The sequence below is a fragment of the Oncorhynchus tshawytscha genome, linkage group LG17, assembly GCF_018296145.1.
Source record: "Oncorhynchus tshawytscha isolate Ot180627B linkage group LG17, Otsh_v2.0, whole genome shotgun sequence".
Taxonomy (NCBI): domain Eukaryota; kingdom Metazoa; phylum Chordata; class Actinopteri; order Salmoniformes; family Salmonidae; genus Oncorhynchus; species Oncorhynchus tshawytscha.
Window position 1 is genome coordinate 12,414,636 of NC_056445.1, and position 10,838 is coordinate 12,425,473.

The window sequence follows — 10,838 nt, forward strand, 5'->3', positions numbered from 1 at the left end:
ATAAGAGGAGCAGGTTTCTGGGCATGGTAGAATATATTCAGGGCATAATGCGCAGACAGGGGTATGGTGGGGTGCGGGTACAGCGGGGGTAAGCCCAGGCACTGGGTGATGATGAGAGAGGTTGTGTCTCTGGACATGCTGGTTGTAATGGGTGAGGTCACCGCATGTGTGGGAGGTGGGACAAAGGAGTTATCAGGGGTATGAAGAGTAGAACTAGGGGCTCCATTGTGAACTAGAACAATGATAACTAACCTGAGCAACAGTATACAAGGCATATTGACATTTGAGAGAGACATACAGCGAGGCATACAGTAATCACAGGTGTTGAATTGGGAAAGCTAGCTTAGACAGTAGGTGAGACAACAGCTAATCAGCTAGCACAACAACAGCAGGTAAAATGGCGTTGACTAGGCAACGGGGCCGACAGATAAAACATAAACAAGCAGAATGGAGTACCGTGATTAATGGACAGTCCAGAGTGCATCAGCTATGTAGCCAAGAGATCAGTGTCCAGGGGGCAGCGGTGGATGGGGCAGGGAAGCTGGACTGGCGAGTGTTATCCAGGTTGAAAAAAAGTTAACAATGACTAAATAGCTTGTAGCTAGTTAGCTGGTTAGCTTCTGGAGGTTCTTGAGTGTGTTCTAAAAATTAAAAATAATAGCGATTCCGTATCACATTGGGTGAGCCAGGTTTCCGGAAAGGTATAAACAGATTAAAAATCAAGAAGAGATAGAAAGTAAATATGGGTCCGGTGAGTGTTTGGGACGCGGCGATTCAGACGGTTAGCAGGCCTGTGCTAACAAGCTAACAGTTCGTAGGCCCGGGCTAGACAAGCTAGCAGTTAGCAGGCCTGTGCTAACAAGCTAACAGTTCGTAGGCCCGGGCTAAACAAGGTAGCAGTTAGCAGGCCGAGTTTAGCAAGCAGGGAGATAGCGAGGGCTAGAGAGTTGGCCTTTAGGGGACGTCGCGATGGGGTGAGTCTGTTTATTCCTCTTCATGCGGTGACATCGATAGACCGGTCGTGGGCCCGGGTATTGTAGCCCAGGAGTATGCTACGGTGGTAGTACAGGTGCGCTGGCCGGGCTAGCTTCACGCTAAGTGGGTGGGAGCGCTAGCCAGGAGTAAACATCCGGGGTTGCGGTTTAGCTAGATAGCTAGTTGTGAAGATCCAGCTGAAATGTTCCGTTTGCGGTGGGAGTCCAGGGATGAATCCGGGGATGAAAAATAAATAGGTCCGTTATGCTCTGGTTAGAGTCGCGTTGTTCGAGCTGGCGAGAGCTTTCCGAGCTAAAGGTTAGCTGAAGACCGCTAGCATAGCTGGTGGTTAGCCGGCTAGCTTCAGTTGAGGGGTTCCGGCTCCGAAGTAAATATAAATACTTTAGGAAAAATAGCTACATTGGGTGAGGCGGGTTGCAGGAGAGTATTTGGAAGTATTTGGAAGCTTAGGTTTAGCAAAATGTTTTTGAAGAAAATATGTAAAAAACGAAAAATAGACGATATATACAAGGGACACGACGAGACAGGGTGACTTACTGCTACGCCATCTTGGACGTTATGCTTTTTAATAAACATTCTTAGAACGTTCTCTGAACGTTACTAAAGATTTCTTGTGTTTTTCATGAAAAGTTATCTTAAAGATCTTGGGAACAATTTGAGAACATGACTTTAAATAAAACCATTTGAATATCTGTATGAAACGTTATGGTGAAGTACTGAAATGTAGACAGAAGAACGTTGTTTCTTGAGGTTCTTGGAGCAATTTAAGAACATTCCAGTTGGAGAACGTTCCTAGAACATTATCATGTTAATGTTATGAAATACCAAGAAAATCAATTAATTTTTTTGTCAAGTTCCTTAAATGTACTGAGAATGTTCCAAAGCCAAGCAACTATTCGACACCATTCCCAGAAAGGTTGTATAAAAAACAACCATAGGACAACCACGCTCTCACCAAGCTCTAAGAAACATATGGTTGTCGAACTTTATGTGCTAGCTGGGATGTGTAAACATACCCTGTAGGCTACTGCAGATGTTTTGCACAATAACTGATATCGAACAAACAGACATCAGAATAGTTTCAATCCAAAATATTATGTTAAACCATGGAGAAAGAGGTGGTGTCAGTATACGCCGATATTGCTATGGTAATTATGATGATAATATATTAATCGAGTGCGCGTCATCGGGCGTGGTTGGCTGCCAGCGGCGGTAGTCAGGAGGCAGGATCTGGTGGATGTGGATTGACAGATCAGGGTTAGCCGCCAGGGGAGTCCATTTTCCTTCACAGTCCTCCCCGAGACACCCAGCTCACTTCGGTGCTCCACGGAGCGGACAGAGAGAACGAGCCAGAGCCGCGCCTCTCTTCTCTCTCAGCTCGCAGCTGTGTAACAAACACACAGCAGCACACAGCAGCAGCGCCGCACAGTCTGCGAGACTCTCAGCCCGACCCAACCACAGCCAGTGCAGCCTGTTCTGCTCACAAGGGAAAGTCCGGTGATCTGCTGTTTATGGAGATGAGATGCATGTGACCATGTTGTCGCTGTAATATGAGTTTGCTATTGGCATGTGGTGCCATGAAAACCTTGCAGGGATATCTAGTTCGGTAAGGCATGGCGCTTTCTACTTGACCAAATACATCTCACAGGAGGTGGCGGCTGGCTTGCACAGAACAACAGCACGGCGGAGACCAAACCCAGGGCGCTGAATTTAGATATGAGCTAAAAGTTTACCAACATTATAAGATGTTTGGGATCTACATTAGGTGTTTACGTTTAGTGTGATTCTTGTCATTATGGGTGTAGACTGAACGGGAGCTTATTCTCTTCACCGAGATAACGATGGCTTTCTGAGGAGGATATCTCTGTCTGCGCTATGATCTGGACCATGCGGACTCTGATGCTGAGGACGCTGTGTGTGTTGTTGGGGAATGCACATATCTTGTCTCTCAGAAATAATGGCTACATGCGAACTAGAGAAACCGCGTTGGGTTATTATGGGTTTAACGCCACAGCGACACACAGGACCGCTCACACAGCCATCGGAGAAGGTCCCCAAAACACAGTTTACAACAGCACTCGCTTTGGGGGACACGCTACAGGTACGTCCTACTCCAAACAGAATATTCAAACGTGGATGGAAAAGATTCATTCTACTAATGTGAGAAGGACGCGCGTAATTACGGATGAAACAAAACATAGGCATGTCGGATTAAAACAACACCAGTCCAACAGAACACTAACGCTGGGGGATTACTCTGACACCCCACACAGGGACATGATACGCCGCCACAAGAGGAGAAAGTTGAATAGGGAGATTGGCGGAGCCGCTGCCATGGGTACGGCAGGTGGATACAATATCCCTGAGTCTCCAGCAATGGGCCAGCAGCGCGGGGGACAACTGGACAGCGACAGACGCAAGAGAGGCACAAAAGACGAGCAGAAGAAGGCGTTTAAGAGGGAGAGGGGGAGAAAAGTGAACAAAAGCTCATTGGCTTTATCTCAGGCGCACAGCGCAGTGGGCGGGCTGGACCCCCCTCTCTCTCCATGGGAACCAATACCCAAGCCCCTAGCTCTCACCTCTACCGACCTACCCCTCGACTTCTTCACCAGGAAAAACGAGATGTTTACTTACCGGGAGGAAAACCCGTGGGATGCCACTCCAATGACACCTCCCAACACAGCAGATTTTGGAAGTGAAATCAAAAACCCATTTTACCCAGTGACAAGTGAAACCTTTGGAGCTTATGCTATCATGGGCGTTTCTGCCATAATTTTCCTCACTGGGATAGCAGGGAACATAGCCATACTGTGCATCGTGTGTCAGAACTACTATATGAAGAGCATCTCCAACTCTCTCATAGCTAACCTGGCCATCTGGGATTTTGTAGTGGTCTTCTTTTGCCTGCCCCTTGTCATTTTCCACGAATTGACTAAGTCCTGGCTACTGGGAGATTTCACCTGTAAAATCGTGCCATATTTGGAGGTATTCTATTATGTTCTATTCTATTTGATTATATTGTACTACATATTGTCTCCTATATTGGTGGCTGATGGGGCATCCGCACATTTCTCTTTGCATAGGCACAATTTCAAGTAGTATTGCATTGTCTAGTACACATTTATAATACAGTATTGTCATATTCAGAACAAGTTGTGATAGAAAAGTCTGAACATGACACTAATCCATTTCCCCCTAACAGGGGATTAGCCATCCTCGGCATAATAATAAACAAGATGAGTTCCCACCAAACTCAGATGTCACCTCAACTCATTGTGACACCCAGTGTGACACTGCTACATACACCTGCTGGCTGCTGGATGGAAGTGACATCCCTACCTCCACCCTCACCTCATGACACCCACACACTTAATCCTTCCCTCTATCTCTCCCTCATTTTCTCCCACTTCTGTGTGTCTCTCGCTCTCTCTCTCTCTATTTCTCTCTCTCTCTGTGTGCAGTCATGCCTTTACTTTGTGACTTTGGGTTAAAACCCATTTGTTATTCCCAGAACTCTTATTGTGCAGTGTAGTGGTGAAACTGGTGAATGGTATTGGGTTGCTGCTGCAGAGAAACATGACTTCTAAGTAGAGCACTAGGTGTGCAGTGAGGAGTGCTTGAAGAAGGTGTCAGTAGACCGTGTGTGTGTGTGTGTGGGGGGGGTTGTTTCCGTGCATGTGGGTGAGTGCGTGCAGGCACGTTTGTGAATTTTAAACATGCATGCCCATGAGTCCCTGCGTGCGTCAGTGCATGCGTGTGTGTCGTCCGGCCATGCGTGTGCATGTGTGTGTCCATGCGTGTCCTCAGCCCAGTGCAGTGCTGAGTTGACCCACTGTGACTGTATGTGGATTAAGTGGGGAGTAAAGTCACTCCGCAGGCAGGATGTGGGAGAGAACACTCCACTGGGAGGAGAGGAAGCCTCGGGCTGCATTGCCCACTGACTCAGGACACACACACCCACACACAGATGTGTGTGCAGACACAATCAGACAGACTCACAGACGAAGACACACGTACGCATGTACATGACCACACAGCTAACATGGTGACGATAATGCATTAGATACAGACAGCTAGGAGAGGAGGAGAGATGCTACAGTTTTCCACTGAGACATGAACAGTCCCTTTGACACTGATGGGAGGATCTCTCTGTGGTGTGTGTATGTGTGCGCGTGGCTTCTGTGGCCTGCTCATGTGGTGTGTGTGAGTGTGTGTATGTAATCAAGTCTCCAGTGATGTGCAGAGCTCTAACATGCTGACCACACCGCTAGCGTTGCACCCACACTGCTCGCAAGCGCTAACTAGCGTCTGTGTTGCAAAGCGCTAAAATAGAAGTCAGCTCTATTTGTGACACTGAACGCGGTGCAAGTCCTGCCTCCCCCATCTCCGCATTGGTTTATAGAAACATATACCCACGTGCCATCTCCTCATTGGTTATACACACATGGGTGATTGAAAGATGAACTGAGGTCAGTCAGTCAGTTATGGTAATAGACCTTATTATGAAAGTTAGATGCCAATCGCCATATAAAGTCCAAAGAAGAAAAAGCCGGGAAGGAGGAGAGATGATTAGAAACAATTCGGTTGACCGTTTTATGTGTATTAATTGTCGGAGTAGAGGACCTTGTGCATTTCAGCTAGCTAAATTGCCATAAATGTATAATGCTTTTTCGACCTTTCCCCAAGTTGATATAATTGGTTCAGAGTGCTGTTATATGAATCACGTCCCTGGCTAATGTCTGCAGCGTAGCCTATATCAACAGCCAGTAGTGAATAGTAAAGATAATGCTTCTATAAGTTCAGTGTGAACAGTGAGGCTCAGATAGGCATAGAGGGGTTCTCTCCAGCAGCTTTGTCCACTCTCAGACAGAGAGAGACTGGGAGGCTGAGGTGCTGCTGTATGCAGTGAGATAAACTCATCCCAGTCTGCTGCAGGGAATTGGGAAACTGGGAGCCATTCAGGTCAGAGGTGGACGACTGCATTGTGCTGGGACTGGTGTTAATAGCTAGACATTCATCACCCTGTCACCCATGTATGTGGGCACCCACTTGCACAGGCTCAATCACACACACATAGGCTCAATCTCTCTCATTTATGGACACACATGCACAGAATCTCAAACACACACTAAATCTCACACACACCTAGTCTCTCTCTCTCTCTCTCTCTCACTCACTCACTCACTCACACACACACGCAGAAACTCTCTCTCACACACACATGGTAGCAGGGCGTACTGATATTCCAGATGGGCGGGATGGCCTGCGCTCCACTGATATTTACCCACAGTGATCCTCTCTGCACGTGCTCACTGTGGTTAGGGGAAGGACACTCACACACACATACACACCACACACTCCCACATATACACTCCGCCCAACAGCACATTATCTGTCCCTCTATTATTCATTACTCATGCGGTCTGATGGACACATACATGATAGTTCATTGGAAAATATGTTAATGATTCAGTGTATATAATTAATATTTGTAAATAATGGATAATGGGTGATATTTATCCCATTCAGGCTATTTGTTAGCTAGTGGATGAGTAGATGCTTAGTTTGCTGGGAGATAGGCCACATAGATAGATAACAACATCACAACCCAGAGAGAATCAAACAAAATGATTATAGAAGCAGAAATTAAATATTGACTTATTTATAACTGAGTGAATCATGTGTATGCACAGCCAGTGTAGAACAAAATTGGAAAAGAATAGAACTGTAATGTCCACTTGGTAATAGACATTTACCAATTTACATTTACATTGAGCTTCATCTCAACAGTAACCTAGGATAACCGTATCACACATAGCTAAAACAGTGAACATTGAATCAGTCTTACAGTTCAGAGGCTACGTCATGGAGTCATAAGAGTGCTCAGGTCCATATTTAGCCCTGTCTGCCAGCTTGTTTCTGTGATGATCCATTCCCTGACTGTACAGAGAGACTGATGATCCCCGTGGCAGAGTGGCAGCCGGGGGCCTAGGCTTCTCCTGTTGGAGTTATGGTCTGGGGAAGGGGGGAGAGAGGGAGGGTCAGATGCAGTCAGCCTGTAACAGACCTGAACTGTAATAGCTTTTGTCTTCAGCTTATTAATGCGTGTGTGTGTGTGTGTGTTTCTGTGTCTGTATATATATATATATATATATATATATATATGTGTGTGTGTGTGTGTGTGTGCATTTGTGAGTATTGCACCATTTATCAATAGATAAGAGTCATTACCATGACAGCCGCTCAGGATCCAACATGGCCGCCCGCCGTGGGGACCCAGTCACTCGGTCGCCATTAAACTCCAATTATTAACATGGGTTTTGAAGGCTGCTGCTCAGAGGAGCTTAATGAGGGAATTCGTGGGCCATTATTAAACCAGCAACAGGGGAAATTTCTCTATTATATATATATATAATATAAGTTACTGAGACAGACAATGGTGCTGTACAGACTGTGAGCATGGCCACAGACAAGGCAGACATGACAGGGGTCAGGTCTGCCAAATTGGCCTGTTAATCTTTATAAAAATGTCAGGCTGTGGTATGAATAATTAGGCTAGCGATAGGAATAATCACATGTACACACACAAACACAAACACACACACACACACAGCTTTCAGTTAGTCAACGTTAGCTCCACTAGCTCCAGCACCATGGTCATTGGCCCATATCTTTGATCTACATATCTGTACAAAACTGGGCATGTCCTATTCTGCCCCCCTCTCTCCTGCTCTGTGAGATCTGACCAAAGAATTCACCCGGTCTGTGTGACAGTGTTTAGTTTGACTTGTCTCCAGCCCAGTGTTCAGGCTATGAAATATTCACCATGTTGGCACCTGTGTGAGTGTACAAAGCAGAGTAGGGCTCGAAGGCAGTAACCTGGCACACAGACGCGATGGTGCATGGTTGTCCAGGAAGCAGGAAGCCCTCTCAGGCTGTAATTAAAGCAACCAATCACACTGTATGACCAGCACAGGCTGAAGGTCATCATTAGTCACCATAGAAGAGGGATCTTGTTTTCAAGATATAAACCAAGTTTTTGGTTGAATCAATGTTTCACCAACTCATTTCTTTTTTGTTGCCAGTTTTACTGTTTTAGTATTAACAGGAAAAAATTATGTTATGCTCCTTGAAGTGTACAGGAGTATATACCAGTTGCAAGGTATCAAAATGTCTCATAAAAGGATTAGGAATACCTACACACTGTCACATCTCTTTGAAGTCTACCGGAGCATGCTGTACAATAGCATGCAGGTATTTACTTCCCTTTCATAAGTCTCTCTAATAGCTGACCCAGTGTTGTTCTGTTTTGGCTCTAATTCATTAGAACAGTAGCAGCTTTGGCAGAGATCCATTGTTCATGTGTGGTTCTCCTCTCTATCTCGATCTCTGCAGGATGTTACTGTTTAGAAGGCTGTAGCCTCTGTGGCCTCCCAGGGACGTCTGGGAAACACTAGTCTAATTAACAGATAGAGAGGGAGTGGGGAAGGAGAGAGAGAGGAGGGAGAACATGAGAGAGAGTAGAGAGAGAAAGAGAGAGAAGGAGAGTGAGGTAATGAGAAGAGGGAGTGGGTGAGAGAGAGAAACCTCCACAGCTTTACTGTTTATGTAGTAAACTGCAGCAGCAGTAATCACAGAGCAGGACCATACAGACTATAGCAGCTGGGTCTGGGTCTGGCTACAGTTAGTTTTCCCTGTAGTAACTACAGTCAAAGTGATTCCAGATGGAGAGGGATACGTTCCAGGTTCCTTGCTGTGCCTCAGTCTTTCAGACACGAACCAAGGCATAGCAGAGACTTGGTTCTGAATGAATTGTTTTCTAAGCTTTGAAAGGCTTACAATTTGGCATATTTTTCCAGTTTAATGCGTTCTTTCAGTTCAAGGAGAAGACTCAGTACAATCCTCTGTCAGATTTCTATGAATTGTGTTGTCATCATTGTGAAAGTAAAATGAGAAAGGACTATTTGGTGTACACTGTCAGATGAGTCAACATTCTGATGAACCATTTATCTTTGTGATAAACCATTAACCATTTCTCCCTGTATTTGTCCCCAGGTGGCATCTCTAGGTGTGACCACGTTCACCCTGTGTGCTCTGTGCATTGACCGGTTCCGCGCAGCCACCAATGTCCAGATGTATTACGAGATGATCGAGAATTGCACCTCCACTACAGCCAAGCTCGCCGTCATCTGGATCGGAGCTCTCCTATTGGCTCTCCCTGAGCTCCTGATCCGACAGCTGGTCACAGAGGACCCCGCCCTACCAGATGACCCCCCAACGGAGCGCTGTGTGGTGCGCATCTCGACATCGCTCCCAGATACACTCTACATCCTGGGTCTAACCTATGAGGGCGCGCGGCTCTGGTGGTGCTTCGGCTGTTACTTCTGCCTCCCTACGCTCTTCACCATCGGCTGTTCCCTCGTCACCGCCCGCAAGATCCGCCTCGCCGAGCAGGCCTGCGTCCGCGGCAACAAGAAGCAGATACGCCTAGAAAGCCAGATGAACTGCACCGTCGTGGCGCTCGCCATCGTCTACGGCGCCTGCGTGGTCCCGGAGAACATCTGTAACATCGTGTCAGCATACATGGCGGCGGGCGTGCCGGAGCGGACCATGGCGGTCTTACACCTCCTGTCACAGCTGTTGTTGTTCTGCCGGGCGGCAGTGACGCCTGTGTTGCTCCTGTTATTATGTCGCCCGCTAGGCAGAGCCTTCCTGGACTGTTGTTGTTGCTGCTGCTGTAACCATGCCCACTCCTCAGGCACGGCTAGTGATGATAATGAGCATGAGTGTACCACAGAGCTGGAGCTGTCGCCCTTCAGCACCATACGCAGAGAGCTCAGCAACTACACTCCCGCAGGGTCCAACTGTTAAAACCACACAACTACTGTTAAAGGTCCAGTGCAGTCAAAGACATGATTTTTCAGTGTTTTATATTCCGTGTATATTTCCACACTATGAGGTTGATATCATACTGTGAAATTGTGAAAATGATGATAATGCCCCTTTAGTATAAGATCCGTTTGAGAAGACCACCTGAAATTCATCCTGTTTTGGTGGGATGGAGTTTTGGCCTGCCCGGTGACACCACCAGGTGGTAAATTAGTTAGACCAATTAGAAAGAGAGTTACAAACGTCTCTGTCAAAAACAGCAAGTTTTCAGTTTTCCCCTCCCCACTCAGACCATTAACCAGACAATCTGAGCTAAATTCTTGCTGGAGAAATTGCTATTTTCTAAGAAGCTGTTTTTCTTTTTTGACAAGTTACTTAATTATTACCCGAAAATGAAATGATGTTGAGATAAAAAATGGCTGCATTGGAACTTTAATGACTACACAGCTGCAGGACTATACAAACATACTAGTACACAGAACTGTACAACTTCACACTTGCAGAGTCAAACTGCTAAGACTGCACACCTTTGCAACTACAGAAGTATACAACATTTCAAAAGCAGAATCAAACTGCTTGGATTACATACCTGTACACCAGCGGTACAAAACTACAGTAAACTACTATACAGTTAGCTACACAACTGACAAAACTGGGTGCTAGGGCCACACAACTCCTGTACAGCATACTATTACACTATTACACAACTACTGTATATAACTACACACTAGCAGGGGAAAAGTGTCAGGACTACACACTATACATCCGCAGGGAGCAAGTAACATCTGAACAGCCATACTGCCGAGACAACTGCACAACAACCCAACTGCACTACAACTCCCAATACACATACTGTGCTCCAACCCAGTACACAAACCCAGTGTTCTGAACTGGGACCAGACACGAATGGACAAAGCCAGACACTCGAGACCAGACTACGCTGGACTGTGTTT

General features: G+C 46.3%; 1 protein-coding gene across 1 annotated transcript; it reads left to right on the top strand.

Moving 5' to 3' along the window:
- Positions 1 to 2,203: 2,203 nt before the first annotated feature.
- On the top strand, positions 2,204 to 10,349 carry LOC112216875 (prosaposin receptor GPR37). Its single transcript, XM_024377016.2, has 2 exons — positions 2,204 to 3,981; positions 9,052 to 10,349. The coding sequence occupies exons 1-2, from the start codon at positions 2,872 to 2,874 to the stop codon at positions 9,865 to 9,867; spliced, it is 1,926 nt and encodes a 641-aa protein (XP_024232784.1). The 5' UTR covers positions 2,204 to 2,871; the 3' UTR covers positions 9,868 to 10,349.
- Positions 10,350 to 10,838: the final 489 nt, after the last annotated feature.

Excerpts from the sequence above, each read along its gene's own strand:
- LOC112216875 (XM_024377016.2), top strand. The coding sequence starts at position 2,872 with ATGATCTGGACCATGCGGACTCTGATGCTGAGGACGCTGTGTGTGTTG. Across the intron at positions 3,982-9,051 it reads AAATCGTGCCATATTTGGAG|GTGGCATCTCTAGGTGTGAC; the intron begins GTATTCTATTAT and ends ATTTGTCCCCAG.